Source organism: Manduca sexta, chromosome 25 (genome assembly GCF_014839805.1).
Source record: "Manduca sexta isolate Smith_Timp_Sample1 chromosome 25, JHU_Msex_v1.0, whole genome shotgun sequence".
NCBI lineage: Eukaryota > Metazoa > Arthropoda > Insecta > Lepidoptera > Sphingidae > Manduca > Manduca sexta.
This window is the reverse complement of record NC_051139.1, coordinates 12358694-12381067: the sequence shown is the minus strand read 5'-3', so window position 1 is coordinate 12381067 and position 22374 is coordinate 12358694. Positions and strand designations below refer to the sequence as shown.

General features: G+C 34.7%; 2 protein-coding genes and 1 pseudogene across 2 annotated transcripts in view; 2 read left to right on the top strand and 1 right to left on the bottom strand.

Moving 5' to 3' along the window:
* Window positions 1-13089, top strand: part of LOC119190530 (sorting nexin-17-like) — a 19447-nt gene extending 6358 nt beyond the window's left edge. The window contains 5 exon segments of the mRNA XM_037442606.1: window positions 8743-8790; window positions 8792-8992; window positions 9425-9577; window positions 9956-10102; window positions 11558-13089. Of these exon segments, the coding sequence (XP_037298503.1) occupies window positions 8743-8790; window positions 8792-8992; window positions 9425-9577; window positions 9956-10102; window positions 11558-11704 (696 nt within the window). The 3' untranslated portion in view covers window positions 11705-13089.
* A 131-nt stretch (window positions 13090-13220) lies between these two features.
* LOC115443792 (cytochrome b-c1 complex subunit 7) lies at window positions 13221-15573 on the bottom strand. The gene is made up of 3 exons (XM_030169355.2): window positions 15398-15573; window positions 15269-15316; window positions 13221-13770 (listed from the first exon to the last, which is right to left on the bottom strand). Exons 1-3 carry the CDS (start codon window positions 15450-15452, stop codon window positions 13523-13525), a joined length of 351 nt encoding a protein of 116 aa, XP_030025215.1. The 5' UTR covers window positions 15453-15573; the 3' UTR covers window positions 13221-13522.
* Window positions 15574-18264: 2691 nt separating this feature from the next.
* LOC119190529 lies at window positions 18265-21334 on the top strand (annotated as a pseudogene).
* The last annotated feature ends 1040 nt before the right edge of the window (window positions 21335-22374 follow it).

Below are 22374 nucleotides of genomic sequence, written 5' to 3'. Positions count from 1 at the left end.
ACTAGATTCGAGGATGACTGGTATCCCCATTGCCTTTACATTTCCCAAAAATGTGAAAAAATGATTAACATCTTGCGTTCCCTGTCTGGAGTTTGGTGGGGTCACATCCTTACTCAAAAATTGCTATACAATGCAATTATCAGAAGTCACCTGGATTACGGCTGTTTTCTGCTAGACCATTGTAATAAGGCAGGTTTGAATAGTTTGGATAAAATACAAGCTAGATGTTTACGTATAATTATGGGGGCTATGAAATCTACTCCTATCAATGCCATGCAAGTGGAGTGCGTTGAACCCCCCCTTCATATCCGTCGCCAGTACCTGTGTGACAGATTTTTCTTTAAAATTGTTCAATCTACTTCTCACCCTCTTTTAGATAAACTTAGAACTCTTTCACAGTCACTTCCAAGTAATCCACGGTCCATGCCTTGTCTTCTTCTTAGTTTCCGCAGTTTTTCTCAATTATCTTGCCCAACGTTCCAATCCTCACTTAGTCCTTTGTACTCCCTTCCTTATAAGGCCCTAATTTTTAAACCCTCTGTCCTTCTCAATTTCGGCATAAATAAAGGTACAATCGAGGCAAACATTGTTTTAATGAGATATTGAATTCAAAATGGGAGGGTTGGTTACCAATGTTTTGCGATGCCTCTAAATTATCAGATGACGCGTGCGTGGGTTCGGCTGTTTGGATTCCTAATTCACGCATCATACTTTCTTTTAAATCTCCTCCCTGTACCTCTGTATTTACAGGGGAATCTATAGCAATACTTGAAGCTGTTCGATTTGCCCAATCGCATAAATTAGATAAATCTATAATTTTTTTCCGACTCTTTTAAGTAGTCTTCAGGCCATAATGTCCAATCCGTTCCGCTCCAAATCTAAATTCCCTATTACCTTGAAAATAAGACAGACATTGTTTGAGTGTGCTCTACATAACCTTAAAATAGTACTGGCCTGGATTCCGGGTCATGAAGGGATTCATGGCAATGAAACTGTGGACTCCTGTGCAAAATTTGCGACTCAGAGTGGTTCCTTGGAATACTACAATTACTTCAGCCAAGACTTATGTCTTTGTCCCTTACTCGACTAACTCGCACATGGAATGAGCAGTGGCGGGTATCTAAATCGGTGAAGGGAAAATACTATGGAGACATTGTTCCAGATATCCCAGTCAAACCATGGTTTTCAAGTTCCGTCAATTGGACAAAACTGCTATTTCCACAATCTGTCGTCTTCGTTTCGGCCATGCATGCACCCCGATTCATCTGGCAAAATTAAGGGTTAGAGACCATTCACTTTGTGAATGTGGCTTGGAGGAAGGAAGCGCCGATCATTTATTCTTTAATTGTCCCAAATTACGATATCCCCTATATAATATTCTTCCTGATAACGTCTCCCGCCCCACTAGTTTCAAGTGTATCCTCTCCTTGGTAGACTCTCCCTTTGTTAGACAGCTATGTAAATTTATAGAAATTAACAAAATAAAGTTATAACATAGGTAACTGTCTAAGTCTAAAGTCCTTTCTAACTTTTTAGTCATAAGTGTCAGATGTTTCTGTACGTTTAGTTATATCTAATGCATGTGGTGTTATTTATTTATTGGTTTAAAATAATATTTCTATGCGTGATGTCTACTTATCATATACATGTTGTTGTAGATCACTAACATTTGGGAAAACATCAATTCAATACGTTTCCATATATATTATAATTTCTTTGTTCAATACGCTACGAGGGAAAAAAGAGAGTCAACTGTCACTCAAGAACTGTCTTAACGTAGTGGTTATATTCTCTATGGAACTGTCAAATCCCCTTCGTTTATCTTCTCCCATTAACAAAAGTCTTCATCATAAAGACATTCAACTTTAATACCCAGATTAATACCTCAGTAATCTGCAGTCTGAAACAACGTGACATTGGCGGAATAGCTTCATAATCAAGCTCGTCGCCAGTAATCAAAGAAGAAGAAGAAGAAGAAAATGTTTTGGTGTAAGGAATAAAACAAAAAGTGGGCGACTGTTTCGAATAAAAAGTGATTAACTCATTCAAATTATTTAATGTGGCATTGAGTTATGATAAACGTCTGCATTTATACCAAAAATGCATTTTTCTATACCAGATTTGCAACAATTTCACGACGACAATGGGATATCTTACACGGTAGATATATTTATTTTGTTTTTCTATTACATTACAATTGTATGTACTTAATAAGTATAAAATAAAATAGGGATTGCTATTTAACAAGTGGCGCGTTTAATGCTAAATCTGGTTTGCAGTAAGGTTTGGTGTTTTATTCTAAATTGTATACAGGGCTACAACATATACATTGATGGAGTCTTCCACTGCACAGCGCGATACAAGCAGTTACTCAGCCTGCATGAACAATTGCAGGCTCAGAATCCATACTTGAAGTTGCCACAGTTTCCACCCAAAAAATTGTTCCTTACTAGTTCACAATTGGAAGAAAGAAGAATCCTGTTAGAAAAATACATACAAATGGGTGAGTTATTTACGAGCATTTTAATTTAGAATAATAAATAACATTTAAGTGTTCATCAAACCACATTTCTGTAGTGATAAACTTAATAAAGCAAAAGTGTTTTTTTTGTAATAACAGAAAATTATATTACAAGTGAATGATTCTATCTATACCATATCCATAGGAGGAATTATAAAATGAAAATAAAGAATGAACTTTAAAATAATATTTTATTTAGAACATCAATTCAACGAAATATCATAGACAATTGAGTGGATTAATATTTGTTTTATTTTATGTTTTCAATGAAGTTCAATGTGTTTCATAATTGTAGGCACCACACAACAGTACTTGTTTTGTAATTAATGTAGACTCTACTGTTGGATTTGTTTTATTCATATATTACTAATGTAAATATTGATTTGCACCATTGATAAATAATTTTAAATTCTAAGTAATAAGATTATAAAAAATATTACCCGAGATTATTTTCCAGTGGGGCAAAATCAATGCTGGCGAATTCAGATCTGTTGATAACATTTCTATTCTCCGTAACAAGAAACGCACAGTGTGAAAATGCATGAAGTGGATATAGAAATCTCACTCATGAATGGTTACCGAATACCATTATCCGTTTCCTCAACTGACTCATCAAGCACTATATTAGATATTGCATGTAACTATATAAACTTACCAAAAGAGTTGATGAAATATTTTTCCTTATATCTCTTTAATTGAGCTGTGCAAAAGATGGTCAGCCATCATTAAAAAGTTGGAAGAGTATGAATCTCCATACATATCTCAGAAGTATGTTAGGCCAGAGGATAAAATTGTTCTCAGGAAATGGTAAGGTTTATAATTATTTTAATTAAAATATTATATTCATTTTACATTTATAATATATGGGGAGAGGAGGTACTATTTAATTTTAAACAGATATCTAACTACTTTCCTTATAATAGTATTTTTTGTAATTTACGGGCAATAACAAAATAATTAGAAAGTAGGTACTGTTTTTCCTACCATGAAATATGAATATTGTATTGTAATATTATTTTTATATTGATAAGCTTAACAGAGTATAGTGTGGCACAGCATTATTTGTATAAATATTTCTGCTTTACTAACACTTGTTAGAGATGCAATTAAAAATCAACTCCTGATTACAATAGCTAAGGTTGCATTTATCTGTTCCCAAATTTTTAATTAGATTATTTAAAAACAATAATAAACAAACAAAAATGTTTATGAATTTTGTGTAATTATATTAAATGCACATTTCCTCTTTTAGCTATTGGGATCCATGCTATGATGTGGATCTGATGATTGATAAGGTTTCCCTTGACTTGCTTTATTTACAAACAATTGAAGAGTTGGACCTAGGGTGGATAACTGCAGATGCACAAACAAAAGATATCTTGGCCTCTTATGCCAGTAAGAAACAGAAAAGGGAGGTAAGTTGTTAAGGAATATATTAATGTTCTACTTATTACAGTAACATATCCTACCATTCAACAAAATTTAGTATAAGGCCTTCCTTATTGGACATCAAAAGCTGGCAATTATCTTTGTTGTGCATTCATCTGTCTGTAAGAAAATATCTCATACATTTACGCTGATACATTTCAATCTGTTAAATTAAAGCCAGTAAATTACTTTTCATCATAAACCTTTAAAACCAGGATCAAAATGTGGAATGAATTCTGTTCAAAAGTAGCATTGATAATATTTTGTATTCATTTTATTACTAAAACTAATCATACAAACCTGTACGTTTTTTATAATTGCATGTAAAATGTCTGCCTCAAATATTCCGAAAATAGCTTGCCTACGTCAGAGGTCATCTCCACGTCTAGGAATCCAATAAGGTTTTATACAATTTAGTGGTTTCGTGTTTTGTATTTATTTATTCGGCTAAATATGACGAATTCGCGTGTTTGCAAAAGGCTCTCAAGTTGCGCTCGAGTTTATTTATGTTCGCTGCTGACACGCTGTCTACGTAATGAGAGCAATTTTATGTTAAATAATTAAAATAAATAAACTAAGCGCGCGCTCCTTATACTAGCCATCTAATATGCGCGCTATGGGTGAATGTGTCATGTCGCGGGAAATCGCCATATTTGGACACACACTTAGATATTATTAAGTACTTTTCCAATACCTTTACATTTTGCAATTATATTGTAAGAAACAATTCCTTTGTATTTATAAATCATTGTTGTTATTTGTAAAGTATTACTTATGAGATTTTTCAAATTACTGGGTAACAAATATTAAAAGCGTTAGGAGTACATATCTTGCGTCAGTGTGCAAACAGAGTTATAACTGTTTTTGCTATTCATAATAAAATTCGGTTACGAATCTTTATAACTTGAACTAAAGATTCTCTCCTGCAATGATATAAGCAAGCGCGACGCTGGTAAACATCTTTATCTATAAAGAATAAAAGGTGACGAAAGTTCACTAGGTCTTAAACAAATACATCAACCTAACGAATTAAACAGATTGATTTAATTATTACGGCAATAACTGTACCAATTGAATAATGTAATGACGCGGCAAAAGTTATTGTAACAAATAGTAATTTCCGGTTTCTTGGCTCAGTCATTAGCAGTAGTATAACTTTATCGTAAAGGCCCCGTGACACATCAATCGATTAGGTCCCATCCTAATATAAAAATATTTGTATTTACCTATATAATTTTATTCATGCACTTTATTAGTTCCCAATACAGAAACGAAATTTTACAAAATTTTGTAGCTCCTTGAATCTGAGGTGTCGTTTCATTTTACCCGTCACGTCATTCAATGGTTACGCGGTGACCAGTTCGTTTTAATTTTTATAATGCATTAGACGTAAATGGATGTTATGGAATCCTATGTATTTTCCTCAAAGTTCGGGACGTTATCACGGAATAATTACGTATACTGATGTAAATAACTTAGCCGGTATTAAAAGTTAGAGATTGCACCCGCCATCTATGCTTTTTTCTTTGTCATGTATTTTTCTCTAGAAACAATCATAACTACAGTAGAACGCCGGCGACTTGATGCAATTACGCTGATATAGTAATTACGCAACAAGTAATTAAACTTAATCTCATTCAAATACATTATAATAACAATGACATTCTAGAAAGAGCATAACAATGCCCCTAAAAGCACCGAAGTGTATAAAAATTATCTTTATTAATATTTTGTTATTACTAGTTAGGAGTACTATGTTTGAGCACCTTACCGCAAGATCGGCGTTTGACCTTCATATCGTAGTTGTTCGAGGCACGTTCGCCAAACATTATGCACCCGTAAAATGAAGCATCGTGTAAGCAGCAATGTCAAAAAAAGTACATTTGACGGACACTATGATTCAACCAGTGGGTTAAAATTTGTGATTTATTCAGTTGCACAATAACCTCCGCACAGTCATTGAGCTGTACCAAAGTTATTGAGTTTTATTATTTTGCTAAGTATGAATCATACAAGGGAGAATACAGAGGGCTGTAAGTATATTACATAAATTACCAAGCATTTTCCGAAATGTAAATACACAAGGACCTACCTACGTTGTACCTATCTTATATTTATAATTAAGGGGTACTTTTCCGCCTACTTGAGCATATATACGTCTTTAAGCAATTACGTGCTTTCCAATCGAAGAACAGTTTTGGTAGCCGTGTAAGTAAAACAGGCAATAAATCCTCTATTTACTTATACGGCTTTCAAAGCTATCCTTTAATTAGAACGCCCGTAATTGCAAAAAGACGGATTTGCCCCCGTAGACGGAATAGGCCGCCCTGAATATATGTAGTTATCCCCTTATGAATCCGTCTCCGAACTACAAATTTATAATAATAAGATATTTAAAGCTGAAGAGTTTGTTTGCTTGAAATTTTGATATTTTTTTTCACTAATATAAAGCTACATTACTCTTAAGTGCTATACCTTTGTCACGGGAAAATTTGAATCTCTTTAAAACTTAACGCAGGCGGACCTGTTGACAAAAGTTAGTGATATTATATAAATTAATATAGTTGCTACAAGTATATTCTCGTATTACTATGTTGCCTATTCAGTATTGTTTAATCTAAAAAATGTGTACTGTAAACCATTTTATACACAGATGCAATGCAAACTTATGTCATCAGATATTAATAACGATTAACCGCGTTCGCTATGATCAATACAAAGTATGTCATGCAAAATATATTATGTTTCAATGGCTAGGGTCAACAGCAAAGCTTTAATTTGCTAATTGCTAGAGATCGTTTATTTAATCGTATATGACCCAATGCCAAAAAATTTTTGCAGGCTTTTACTTGTAATTATTATAGTTAGTTGTTGCATCACGAATATGTAATCGTTATTAATTTTAATTAGATTTTAGGTGACTAAAAAAGAAGTAACACGTATTTTAAAAACTGTGACGCAATCTGTTACGAAAAACAAAACTTAGTTCCGTTGACTAAGAATTTTGACTTCATTTATAGGAAAACAATCATCGAGTCAAATTTATATGAAAACTGAATAATGTTACACGCGTATTGTTATCTTTTAAATAATGAAATCATTCTGTAAATTCTAAATATAAGCATTGACATTAATAATAATCATAAACGCTTAAGGAAAATACATGACGATGTAAAAAGGATAAAATAAGTACCGAAGTTTTATTCTTAAAGGTTAAAGTTTAAAAATTTTGACTATAAGGTGAATGCAAACATGATGAAAACGTTAAGATAATTTTTCTTTGTTTTTTATATATTAGGTATAGCTTGTAGCTTCGGTTGCGTGAAGACCTTACCCATCTTTAAATTACTGGAGTGATACGTAGTGTCTCCTGTACGAGTTCAGCGTCATCTATTTAAGAAATTAGATTATATAATTTTATTATTACCGATAGAAGCACATAACTGGGATAAAAGTAGCCAATATATTAATCCAGGACATGTTCTATCTGTGTGATAAATTTCATCCAAATCCGCAAAAACGGGGAAAATATATTACTTTTCAGAGTTTCCGTTGCGTAAACGGTTAAAATTACAAAACAATCATGTGTGACGGAATTGTTCCTCTTAAAAAATCTGAAAAATATATTTCAACACAAAGTCTCTCGCCGCATGTGTATACCTTTTTAACGCGATTAGCTCAAAAACTACCCAAAATTGATGAAAGGAGACGGGCGAAACCTCATAGAATCTTGGGCTTGGTGTTACAGAGATAATTTATGCAATATTTTATAGGAATAATAGAACCATTTCTAAATTAGAAAAAAAATCTGTCTCTACAATGGGAGGAAAGAAATAATCGCTATAGAATATAGCGTAAAAAACACTTTTCTGTGAATTCTTATTTACCCGATAGCACAAGATGTTCATAGCACCTAATCATTGTCCATTGGATTGCCGTATTGACTAATAAGCAGCTGGCTTAGATAATAACGAGAATTGAAATTATCGCATGGGATCGACGAGGACCGACATAGAGGTACTTACTTATCGCAAGATGAAACTAAGTGTAGGTTGCATATCTTCTTTTATCTACTCCTCCATGGAAACGGGCATGAGTTAATACTGTTTTTATATTATTGAAAGAACTATTTCGTTTTCATTGGACGAATCCCTGTAGTGTTACAACGCCATGTAGCTATGCCACAATTAACACAACGGTGTTGATGGTTCATAGATACTTTTCGAAATCCGGTAGAACAAGCAAGATCGGTCGAGCAAGCAAGAAATCAAAGTCCGTTGTTGAATAAGCGTGGGTAGTTCATTAAAGCAGCAATCGTCAAAATATTCTCGAAAAACCGTAGTCGTTAAAATAAAAATATCAAACCAAAAACATTCACTTGCGCAGAAGTACAGAAAGCAAATAACAATAATAATATACATTAATAATAGACAGCCTGATATTCTCGATACCGGAAGTCAGTTACTTATTCATAATAAAAAATATTTTATTTTCCCATTGTAATACAATCGAATATTTTTTAATGGCTGATATAAAAATAGAAGAAGAATATTGATAAATGTTTCATAAGTGTACAGTCAAGCCCAATTTCGCCCGTCTCCTTTGGTATATAGTTTGAAACCCTGGAAAGGACATAGGCTACTTTCTATATCATATCCAGGGAAAACCTGCAAATCTACGTATAACTACATAGATGCTCCCTAATTTTTGTATAAAGGAACGAATAGCCAAACCTGAAAAAATGTACCGCAATTATTAAGTAACTTTAAATAAGGTTTTAACTTCTATTACAGTACATGGAACTAGCGCGAACTTTGAAGCATTACGGCAGAGTGCCGGCGGGGTGAGGCAGTGACGGATTCAGTAAACGTGTTTGGGGTGACTGGCGGCAGCGGGGCGGGGGGCGCGGGGGACGCGCCGTGTCGCGTGCGCGTCGCACTCGCCTCCAAGGAGCTCACGCTCGTCAGCGTGGCGCAACCCTCGCGCGAGCAGCGGTACAAGGTCACCAGGATGAGGTGCTGGAGGATTACCACTTTACATGCCGTGAGTATATAAAATTTTCTACTTATCTTGATGTCCAATACGTCCGATAGAAAATTGGTATTGTAAATAATATGAGTCAAGGCATTATCGGGGAAATACGTACTTGCAGATTGATTCATTTATGGATGACGTGATGGTCATCAGGAAACGTAAAATGACTTGAGTACCTTTAATCATGGTCATCCATTGTGCCGGAAGAAATATGAGTCCAATGCTGGATTAAGACGAATTAGGAACGGGGGGTATCTTTATTGCGCTTCCAGCATTTTTACTGGCATCATGTAAAAATATCAGTAATACTTGCATACTTTTTTACAGAAATATAGGTGATCGAGGTAAATAGCTTGTGCTGTAGATTTACAGATATACAGAAAATTAGTTTCGACGTGGGCTAGGATATCATAACACTAAGTTTTTTTTATTGTTTTACAGATCGAGAGACCGCAAACAAACGGCCATGGGCCGCTGATCGACGAGTCGAACAAAAACTTTGAGTTGTCGTTTGAATATCTCATTAGTAAGGATAACTTGATATGGATAACCTTACGGACCGAGCACGCGACCTTTATTAGTGTTTGTTTGCAGGTAGGGCAATATTTCAACGTGTTATTATGCTAATGAAACTTCCAGCTTATGTGGATGATAATTGTTTCTATGGTCATTGAAAACATAAAAAAATGTTTATAATGAGCTCTCGAGTGCTAAATGTTACGATTGTCTGGCGGCGTTACTTAAAACTATAAAGTAAATTGATATTTGGGTTTTTCTGCTCATTATCATCAGCCCTGAGTCTGGAATTTGTACCCGATATGGCGATAGGCTCGCCCTCTATCACATCATGGGACGGAACACACTTGCCCCCCTCGGGTGCCCTGGTTGCGCCTCTGCGTACTCCTTCGGGGATAAATGCGTGATGTTATGTGTGTGTGAGTGTGTGTTACTAAAAACCAAATGTATGTGCAGTCGATAGTGGACGAGCTGATGCGGCAGAAGAGCGGCGCGGGGCCCACCTCGCCGCGCGGCAAGCGAGCCAGCCTCACCTACCTGCGCCGCGACGGCTCCAGCCAACTCATCACGCCCTCCTCCTCCAGCGACACGCTCAGCTCCGCAGTGAGTACTATACTGCACCACCACAGCAGGGGGTGGATAGGGATGAAACTGCTCTTGTCATCTATACTATTATATAAAGCTGAAGAGTTTGTTTGTTTGTTTGTTTGAACGCGCTAATCTCAGGAACTACCAGTCCGAACTGAAAAATTCTTTTTGCGTTGGATAGCCCTTTGTTCGTGGAGTGCTATAGGCTATATATCATCACGCTATACTCAATAGGAGCGGAGCAGTAATGGCTAATCTCAGTAACTACCGGTCCAAACTGAAAAATTCTTTTTGCGTTGGATAGCCTTTTGTTCATGGAGTGCTATAGGCTATATATCATCACGCTATACCCAATAGGAGCAGAGCAGTAATGGCTAATCTCAGGAACTACCGGTTCGAACTAAAAAAATCATTTTGTATTGGATAGCCCTTTGTTCGTGAAGTGCTATAGGCTATATATCGTCACGCTATGACCAATAGGAGCGGAGCAGTAATGAAACATGATGCAAAAACGGGGACAATTTATTAGTTTTGAGAGCTTCTGTTGCGTGCGCTGAGTAAACGGTTAAAGTTATGCAACAATAATGTATGACGGGATTGTTCCTCTTAAAAAAGTTCTACAAAAATATATCATAAAACAAAGTTCCCCGCTGCATCGGTCTACCCGAACGTGTTAAACTCAAAAACTACCCAACGTATTAGGATAAAATTTGGTATGGAGACAGTTTGAGACCCTGGGAAGAACATAGGCTCCCGGGAAAATATATAGCGTGACTTTTATAACGGAAAACTTTAGCCCGAAAACTTTATAACGCGGGCGGAGCCGCGGGCAAAAGCTAGTTATTAATAACATGGATTGACGGATTTGTTATTAAATTATTGAAAATTTTTAAAGAAATTTATTTATCAAAGATATCAGAAAAAGTTAAATCATCTATTCATCTGACTGCCTCGATGGCGTAGTTGTATTGCATGTCCGGTACAATAGCGCTCTGAGGTCCTGGGTTCGAATCCCGGGTCGGGCAAAATGATATTTGCGTTTTTTCTGCTCAGTATCAGCCCGGAGTCTGGAATTTGTGCCCGATATGGCGATAGGCTCGCCCCCCATCACATCATGGGACGGAACATACTTGGCGAAAAGTGGGTGCCCTAGTTGCGCCTCGGCATACCCCATCGGGGATAAAAATGCTTGATGTTATGTATGTATGTTATGTATCTATTCATCCATGTATCCGTATTCACAGTCCAGGCTTTAGTGTGACGAAATTCGAGCGGTCACTCAGCGCGCCAGACACTAGAGAGGTCTTAAAAAATATAGTTCTAATCTAAAAAGGGTTTCCAGAAAAAGGGTAACCCAAAAATATTTGCGCAGTGTACCCGAATTGCTACGTCCGGCCCTATCTGTTAATTTAATTTTACGGTACATAAAGCAACAAAACGGAATATAATTACGGCAATATTTATTTACAGAATGAAGATTCGTATAATTCTGGCAGTTCACGAGAAATATTTTCCGTGCAAAAATTGACTGAGAAGTTTGCCTCCGTCGCCTTCAAGACTGGCAAGGATTGTGTAGAGAACAACGCTTTTGAAGCGATAGGCGACGAAGAACTATAAGGTATTTGCAAAACATAATGGTTGAATATTGTCCAAAGAAGACACTGAAGGTAAAGTTGCCAACAATGTATATTTGTATAATTAAATGCGTATATCGTATATGTAAATTTACTGTACAGATGTTTTATATATCGTCTTTTAGATAGATATACGAGTACGTTAACTAATATTACGTAAGCGTATATAAAATTTTGTAAAAAAATTTAAAGTTCCAAAAACGGTCACTTTTTGTGGACCAAACTATTTACTTGTTCGTTAGATGATTATATTTTACACTTTTTATTAAAAGTAACTCGATGATCTTTATAAAATCATTATATTGGCTATGAAATTAGCGAAATATTTCTTTTTAGATCATTTTGCCATTATTTGTATTTATTTTAAAAAGACACTAAATATTTCCATAGGTGTACTTTAATACTACGTAATTTATCTTTGTATGAAAACATATCGTCGCCGGCGAATAATAGAGTAACACTAAACATTACTGTATTAGTAAAAACAATTTATCAATACTATTTTACGATTTAAATGTGTCCAATATAGATATCAAATTTTAACATACATAGGATAAAATAGATAATTACAATGTTTCTTTGTTGTTACATTATTTGCTGGTTTTAATGCTTTAAAATGATCTTTTATCTTTTTTTTTACCAATAAAAACATAAAACCATAAGCATTTATATACTTAAATCATAAAGTGATGTTTTTTATTTGCTTTTAGATGATTTTTATTTCTCTCTGTGTACCAAATATGTTTTACCTACCTTTTATAATATGAACCTTTATTAATTCTTAATTAATATTAATTCACGGAGATTATACAAGTTTTATTTTTAAATTATTTCTATTTTATACTTATAATTTTATTTTTAGTTAGGGAATTTGCTCAGTCTATATATGTAAACATTTTTAAAATCTAGTATAGGACATAATAAATACAATACAGGTCAATGTCTATATCCGAATAATTTTAAACTAGCTTAGATTAAACCTTAATGTGATGGTAATCTCTACTACTGTGTTATATGTAATATGGCCTTCAATTTTACCAAAAAAAAAAAACTGCAACTATGTAAATTTTGTATTGATTTATTTTAAAAAAAAATCATCTTTATTTGGTCAATTTTTAATGTATAATTATGCAGTGTTTTAAATAGTTATCATATATGTTTATTGAATTTTCGTACAGTTTATTGCTGTATCTAATTTAATGGGACCATATTTGGCTTTATTGTGTAGCTTTGCTCCTATTTATTCAGAGGCCATAATAAAATATATATACTTCGTTTTTTGCCATATGTTATAATGAATTATTCTTAATTGTTTACTTTCATCTTTTATATATACATATTATAGAAAGTAAAGTTTTTTTTTATCTACTAATTTGTTTTTATTTCTTTATTAATTGTATTACCGTCCATGGTATGAATCTATTTTATGGATTTAATTACTATCAGTATTTCAAATGTAACAAAAAAAAAACACATAAACATAAATAAAATACAGCTTAGCACTATTGAATGCTTTTATTACACACCTTCAAACTTTAATGTTAACATTTATACTTTAAATTCCTGCCTAATTAATTGTTAATTTATATGTAAAACTTAAAATAATAAAATATAGTTCTGTTAGCACAATTAATAAAAACAAAAAATGAAACATCAAAGTTTATTTCATTCCATTCACGTCAAGCATTACTATTTGTTTTATACAGCATTGGAATTTGTTTTACTTTACAATAAAACAAGTATATGGTGGATGACAGCTAAATTTATTAAATTAACATAAATAATAGGCAAACATTTGTGTCTAGTATTCCTTCTCCCAGTTTTCTTTTTCGAGCCTCTCCTTCTTCACCTGATCAACAATGGGTGTGAGGTATAATTTGTCTTCTTCGAACTTGGTCCACTCTTCTTTTGGGAGGACGGTCTTTTGCAAGGAGAGCTGGAGGGCACGTACAATGCGGAAGTTGCGCTCATCAACGATATGCTGTGGGAGGCGACGCAGGGCTTCCTGGACATCTGGGGTCTCATGTAAGCAGTCATCACGCAGTAGACCTGGCAAGCAAATTCCTATATTGAAGACTGAAAACTTGAGCCATATATAAAAAGGAACTAAAATGTTGGCACAAAATACCATGTCACACTCTTAATAAAATAATGACTTATTTCAAAATTGTTAATTTGTGGCAGTCGTCGGAAAACAATTTTTTATATGCTACCTTATTTTTTTAAGTTGCTATAAAATTGAGCTTATTAAAGATAGGTAATAAATGGAAGCTATAGCATGAAGAAAAAAAACTAAAAGGTCGCAAACAGAAATTGGTTGTTTGACAATTCCCACAAATTGTCAATTTTGGAATGCATCATTATTTTATTGTGTTGTCTCATGAAACTAGAATATTGTTTGATCAATATAAATATTATTTATTTTATTTTTTTGCAATAATTTTGCACTTATGTGATGGTTGGTTACTCAAACTACTGCGAAATAGCAAAACATCAATGTATAATACTTCACATGTTTTCCATAACATGATTTGCATTTTTTCAATGTGAACATTAGCATATTTTTTGTAAATATATTATTTTTGTATTAATATCTAAGGACGCTGTGACATCTTGTCATACCGAAATTTCAAATAAGACGGCAACTTATTACCAATTGGTAATAACTTTTGGAGCAAAAATTTACCCTGATGTCCAGTCTCTAACTAACTGTATAGTTTTATATTTTTGCTTTAAATGAATAAATGACGGTGTTTGTATAGTTTGCAAATTCACATTGCATTGTATACCAGGCAAAGATGGATCTAATTTCATGCAGTGATGTGGCGCAGTTAATGATAAATGAATATATTGTCTTTGTCTTGGTGACTGAAGCTTTAATTCATCTGACCACACCTTTATGACACCTACTGAGAAATAGTAGAAAATTTATAAGTAGACTTTCATGTCCATATTTTTTTTGTTAATGATCAATAATAACTGCATATTCTTAAATGGGTGGGGTCAAACAAATATGTCATATTATTCATATCCCTTACAATGGTGGTTTATTAGATGCATGGAGAATGAATTTACATCCTCCCTTGTCTATTCTAAGGTTTGTATTGCTCTTGACAGCTTTAACTGTAACAGCATTAAGCAACCCAAGTACAGTATAACAGCATAATGACAATCATCAACACATACAACGTAACTTCAACAATTAATATCACATGTTTCTAATTGTTTTACTGGTAATTATAAATACATTAATTTCTAAATCTTTTTTCTTATTTTTAATCAGTAAAACTGACATCAAAATTGTAGAGTACCGTAAACAAATCATATTTTATAAAGATATGCAAGGGAAAAGTAGACTATATTTAGCTGTTTATAGATTTTAGCGCCACATAATGGTGCATATAAAACATCGGCTGATAAGGAATTTGCTTTAAACTTACGACTTATTCACTTTAATTGGATAGTAGTGTGTTTTGAGTTTTGACATTAAGGATAAAGTAATATACAGTAAAGTATAGGAGCTTTTACGAATAACGAAGGAACATACCGTATTTGTTAAATCCAGCTAGATTGTATGCCCATTTGTTTAAACTGCCTGAAAATAAGGTTACATAATATTAGAATATTATGAAAAATAGCATTCAAGTATTGAATATCACATTATTACGATACTTACTACGAACAACGGGGGTAGCCCTGAAAGCCATCATAGCAGTCGCTCTGAAAGCCATTTTATCTATTTATTTCAACAAATTACTCTTCAAAAGGCCTGCAAAATGCTCTAACCAAATTTCAATAGCTTACTAAACGTCAAAACTCATATGTCAATCTCATATGTCAATCTCATATGTCAATCTATAATTTAGGGTTGCACGCATCTAAGTCATATTCGATTATTATATTGATTCAAGTTTACATAAATTTATAAACTAAATTCAATAAGATCTTCAAGCAAAACGAAATAAAATTGAAAAGATAGTGAATAGGAAGTTTTGTGCCAGACTTATCGGGATTGCAGTTTGAATCCAAAATCTCTAAAACTGATTTCCACGATATGGGATCTACTTATACAAATTATTAATGATGTGCCTTATGATTTCTTATATGAGGCGCTGTGGTTGTTTTCGTGACTTTTCCTAGATAAAAAGTATATTAATTCGGGAAATAAATTATCTATTTGCAACATTTCAACTTATAATATTTTGGTAGTCCAACTATTTAGTTATTGTAATGTAACTGTTGCTACTTTGAAGTCCTAGTGAAATCGGCACGATGCGACGACACGCGTTTCACAATTTTCCACAACGTAAGTAAGAATAAAAACTAATGTAACAATTTAAAACTTGCAGCATATTACTGCGGGTTAATTTTTTTGAAATATTTTTAGTTAGATAGGGTCTATTATTTATCAACCCAATCATGTTTTTAATCGATAACAATTGTACCCATAATCGACACTATCGTCTATTTTTAACACGGACAACCTTGGCTCAACCATTGGGCTCAACTGAGGGGCTCAACCTCAGAACAAGAACAAGCATAGAAGGAATCTAAATTACCCTCATATACTTATCCTATTTTTTCAAATAGGCCAAATCCGTTGAAAAGAGCGAGACAAATATTATGTTGCTAAGGTCGGCTTGCGTACACTTTAAAATAATCAAATGGTTACCTTTGGTCCTCTTTATGATGTCGAATTAAAAAGCAAATAAAATGTCAAATGTTCCAACTTGCCAATCTCAAAACAATGTCACAAACGCGCCTACACAATTTAGTTACGTTATACTTCAGCGCGTGCTTTTCAAAAGTGGCTACATGTTGAGTAATATTTTTATTGTTAATTTTAATAAATACACAGTGCTGTTTAAGTAAAATATAGCCCTAGGAACAAGCAATGGCCTGCGTTATTGTGGGGTGTAAATCTCATTCTTCTCGTAAAAAAAATGAAACTGAAATCATCAGCATCCATCGGTGAGTAAACAAAAAACCTAATATATTTGCTTATACCTTGTACATAAGAGCAAAAAGTGTTATTAATTATACTTTATTATGCTGTAGTCATATTATAATCTGCTGTTGGCCATTCGATCCAGTTATTATTAAGTAATTTTGTCATTGTTCTGAGCCCAAAACACTTTACTTTGGCAGCTATCAGGGGCTCAGGTAAATTTAATTGGATATAACTCACGTAGTAGGCACATTATTGGATCCGAATTTATTCCAGTAACATTTAAATACATCAATCAGAAACGGATCAGGAAAATATCGGAATGTGAATGAAAAAATATAGAATTATATGGGATACTGAGCGCTTTGATTTTCGAATCTGAATACTATATCTGAATTCAGGCACCAATGCTTGTCATTGTTCTGAGCACCAAACTAATAATTTATTGACATCTACATTACAAAAAAAGTGTAATGATCACAGTACATAAAGATTATATTATTTTGCAGAAATAATATGATGTACCTATAATTTTTTTTTATGCTCCGAATTGTCCCAATTAAGACCTTTCATACACTACCTATGTGTAAATTACAGTGCTCTATTTTGTTTGTCGTGATTTAAGATATTATTCGAGGGTCATCAGTGACGTAATTGAATTGAAGTACTCACTCATGCTATACTCTCCTTTTACTATACATTTCCACATATATTATAATTCTCTTTGGCTATACATTTCACGCCATCGAGAGAAATGTATATAAGTAAAGAAAAAGATGAATGTGACTTTTCGATTTTGAAATTAACATCTCGAAATTTCAAATTGTTTTTTGTGTTGTAATGTCTGGGACAAATGTACTACCTCCTCTGAATCATTCGTAGCACGAATTGTCACAAGTTGATAATGTTACAATGACATACCTAAATTTTAGAATAAAAACGTAGTTTACATAATAATAATTAAAATAGGTATAGTTTTACATGATGTGACGTATTGAATAAATTAGGATAAACTTTTGTATTATGTCTTATCTTAAAGATGTAAGTAAAGGCAGACGGTAAGTGCCCAGTTTTTTCTGATTAGAAGCAATGTCTTATCATAAATGAGAATTAAATACAAATCATGATAAAGCTGCGCGTGGTTCCTTCGTGTTTCTTATCAGCTACTTTGTTTTCTTGTGTCGAAGTGAACTTCGAATGCCCTCGCTTGACCTCCTGCTTCCTCGGGCCGCTTATCGTTATCGGAACGAATAAAACGAGACGACTGAATATATTTCGTTTAATTAATCGGTAACCGCGCAGCTAGCTAGTAGCTCTTGTAATTTCTTTTCATTTGTTTGTTGTGAAGTTTGCTAAGTCCACATAAAGTTTTCTCGTGGAAAGTTAAATCAGTGTTTAACTGTTTAAGTGATTTTCACGTTGATCCTGCATCCAAGAGGAGGAATGCCAAGTGACTGTGGTGACTGTTTGGGTATTCGTTATCGAATTAGCACCCTGCACCAAACCTGGAAGTGGCTGCATCAGACCATCGCTCTTCACGAGTATCTCATCTCCCCTCTGCGGCTGACACTGATGCCTGCGCGGGCCACACATTAGTTCACTAATAAGAACTTTCTGAACACTCATTAGACTTATTTAGCGTTAGCAATTAAAGTTAAGTGATTTACGCTTAAAAGAACTGATATCTCAAAGTTCATACAAAAAAGTATCCGTTTGCTATATATAGTTATATTACTAATAAATTTACAACATGGCCCAGGCAATGATGAAGAAGGTTGTCGCCAGCAGTGCTTGTTTAGTGGTAGCTCTTACAAGAAGAGTGAGCTCCAGGAGCCTTGCCACCACTAGTGTGGTCTAGCCAAAGAAAGACCGTGAGCTGCCACCAGAGGGGGAGGTTACAAAATCGGTCTTTATGTCTCAATCTACTGACATTTACACCAATCTGGCTCTTGAGGACTGGATGTACCGCAATATGGATTTCTCTAACCATCATGTCATGATGGTGTGGCGTAATGAGCCTTGCGTTGTGATTGGAAGACATCAGAATCCATGGTTGGAAGCTAATGTTCCCTTGCTGTCTGAAAAGGATATTGCTTTAGCTCGCCGCAACAGTGGAGGTGGCACTGTCTACCATGACCGTGGCAATTTAAATGTTACTTTCTTCACACCACGTGAGAGATATGACAGAAAGTACAACTTGGAGCTAATCAAGAGAGCCCTGTTCAGAGAATTTGGTGTCAAATCGGTCATAAACGAACGCCAGGATATTGTTGTCAGAGATAAATATAAGGTAATATTAACTAATGATTGATACTTTATTTTTCAATTTTAATATCAATAAGCATACATTTATTCTTTGTTTGTAATTCTTAGATTCACATGTTTATATTATCTGTAGCACAAAAAAATAAATTCAATGTTTGTCTTTATTGATTAGGTATCTGGGACAGCTGCTAAATTGGGTCGCCTTACTGGCTATCATCATTGCACGCTTCTAGTCAACGCCAACAAGGCACATCTCAGCAAGGCTCTTGCAAAACGGGAGGTAAGTTTAAGACTTATATGTTATCATTTTGTGGAACTGTTCATTGTGAGACATTATAAAATAGGTGTATTATCAAGTATACTATACATGTTATATGTTGAGCCTGTTAATGCTGTTCATTGTGTGATTTAATATGTCTGTACTGCATACAATGTTTTATTTAGATAATGTTTGTATCATAATTATAAATTAGATAAACTTCTGCACAAGTTATCTAGCCTTCATAATTAACAATTATTTAAACTGTAGTTGTTTAACTGCTATATATATTATTAAATATTCACATACCTACTTAACTTTTCTACTTTTCCTGTTTATACTAATGTAGCATTGTCAAGTAATTTGATCTCTTGGGTGTTTGTGACTTTTTGTTTTAAAACTAATGTATATTCTCCCCCCGTCGATCTTTAAGTTAAGGACATTTAATTTTATTTAGCATGGCATACAGACTAACGCGACTGCCTCGACGCGGTCGGAGGTGGCCAACCTCGCCGAGCTGAACAACCGGCTCTCGGTGGAGAGTCTGCAGACCGCGCTCGGCTACGAGTATCTCCGCACGCTCGCCCTGCACCTGGAAGATGGTGGTCAGAACCTGATCTCAAAACAACGCGGCTTCCAGTTCGTGAACCCCACAGACGATTGGTTTCCAGGTAAAATGACTCACAGTATGGCCCCATTTCAAATGTGCCTTTGTTTTGCCACAACTGGAAATGAATAATACAATTTCACAGCAGTGATTCAAAACTCGACCCCAACCTCAATTTACGTATTCAAATCCTGATTACTGACCTTCCATTACTTGCATTACTGCAAATGGTCAAGATAATCGCATGATTCATATGATTAACTTTTTGACAGGCCTTGCAGAGTTGCGAAATGAGCTCCAGAGTTGGGACTGGTGTTATGGTAGGACACCGGCTTTCACCGTCAGCCGCTCGTTCCCGGTGCCTGTGGAGTTGCTCGCCCCGTCCAAAGTGTACTCCTCTACGCAGGAGCTCGTCATCAGCATGAATGTGGAGAAGGCCTGATCGACGACGTGACCCTGAACATTCCCCCAGGCTTGGTGGAGTCGGGCTTCCACGGCGAGGCGTCAGTCATCACGCATCTCAAAGGAAAGAAGTTCACCTCTGAGGCGCTCAGCGCGTTACAAGAAGCGATGTTGACGCGCCACGTCGCCGGCGACGTCAAACAACTGGACGATAAGGAACAATTCGTCGCGAAATGTTTCGATCAAGTTGTTAATACTATGTAAGGGTATGTTTTATTGTGCAAGTAATTTAGATACTATATGTGTATATGTTATACTATAGGGATCGTTATTATGGCATTGTAAAAATACTTATAAATATACTATTATCACTTGGTCATTAATGTAATCTTGAAGTCGCCATTTAGGTTGACGTTGATAGTAATTATCTTGTAAATATTCCGCTATTATTACAAAAAATATATATTTTTTATGTTCAACATATAATTTGCTTATTTGTACTTATTCGTTCTCTTCCTGTGTTTACTAACATTCTCAATGGTTTCTAGGGTATTCCTTGTTATTAATAATTTTCAATCTGCTTTATTATTTTATCTATGTGTTTTTAGTTTAGTGTTATATTTATAATGATCTCGGGCATTTAGTGTAACAATATACGTAATTACATGGTCATTAACACAATAATTATTCTTATAATGGCAAAATATTCAAACATCTGATAATTGCGTTTAATGTTACGCTAAATGATTGGGATTGTAACACGCGAATCGCACCTTCGTGACGAACGCTACAAGAATGCATCATATCATTTGTTTTAATTAATTAAATTATAATTTTATAATTGAATTAATGTATCCACGTTTTAATACTTAAACAATATTTTACGTAGCTGTGTACTGTAACATTTAGTTTGATTCTGGAGGCGGCGACTTCGTAACACTCGTGAAGAAATGTCAGTTTTGTGATGAAATCGCTGCCTGTGGAAAAAGAGACCATGTATTGTTATAGTTTGTTTTAAATATTTTACCCTAGACCATTTCATAACCCGCTGACCTTCGTTTTCGTGAGATCAGTCCTAAACGGGGACTTTTTTGTATGAAATGGATTATTATACTTAGGTATTATTAAGTTTTATTTAGTCATATAAAGTTATTGTAAAAGCCATGTTATGTTTTTAAGTAAGTTGATGTAAAATTGTTTATATTATCAATGTCAATTGAGATGTAATACATTTTTAAATTTTACTGTAATGCATTTGTTTCATTTATTTTATTTCTAAATGAACTCTACACTGAGTGGGAACCATTTGCCTAATAGGGTAGCAGCCCTTGATAGGCAGTATTTGGTAAGGAATTATTTCCTGTGATCTTGTTTTCTTCCGACCCATACGAGCCAAATGAGCCTGTAAATACAATTAATACTAATCAGAATACTGCATGGGCGTCCCAGCCCGTGTGCCGACGTATACGGTAATGGTTAGATTGTTAGCTCACTACGACTACGCGCATCTATAATTGTTGATGTGTCATCTACTCCCAGTGACCGTCCTGTCGAGGTTCGTAACCCCTTAGTGGGTTGCCCTCACCATAGTCGCTTAATTTCCAAGGGTTGCGAGCACGCGTTTACCCAAAAGTCCGATGTGTTTGTATACACCGGCCCTTGCCACGCTAACAAAATAAGTAGAGTAAAAGTATGAATCGTAGGTACTGCCAAGAGCACATGTAATGCGAGTCTTATCTCTTCAGAGCTTGTTATACGAAGTGTACAAAGTTCAGTGTGTAAAGCTCTATGAGATCTTTTTGAATCTCAGGGAGTTTGCTTTGGTTGGCAGTTCCTTCCTCTGCCCTCCCCTTTGTGAAGGCTTTGTCATCCTGTATAACAAACTTTTAAACCACTTTACAACACTCTACAAGTCACTTTTGTAGCTGATGGTACTTATTAGGTTTTTGTCCTTTACCCACCCTTATTTCACTTTCATGTGTAGTCTGCGGAACACTTTTTCAAGCAAGCAAGCTTTTTTCGACATCAGCGCCTGCTTGTGACTAACCTTATTTGAGATGTGTAGTCGGGCGTAATCGTTTTAGAAAATTGTTAAAATTTTATATCTGACCTGGAAATCGAACCCAGGACTTTTGCACTTCATTGTTCGTAGATATGCCTGTGCCTAACAAA

Coding starts and splice junctions, on each gene's coding strand:
- LOC115443792 (XM_030169355.2), bottom strand. CDS start 15,452: ATGGCTTTCAGAGCGACTGCTATGATGGCTTTCAGGGCTACCCCCGTT. Junction 15,317..15,397: donor GGCTACCCCCGTTGTTCGTA/GTAAGTATCGTA, acceptor CCTTATTTTCAG/GCAGTTTAAACAAATGGGCA. Junction 13,771..15,268: donor AGCTGGATTTAACAAATACG/GTATGTTCCTTC, acceptor TTTGCTTGCCAG/GTCTACTGCGTGATGACTGC.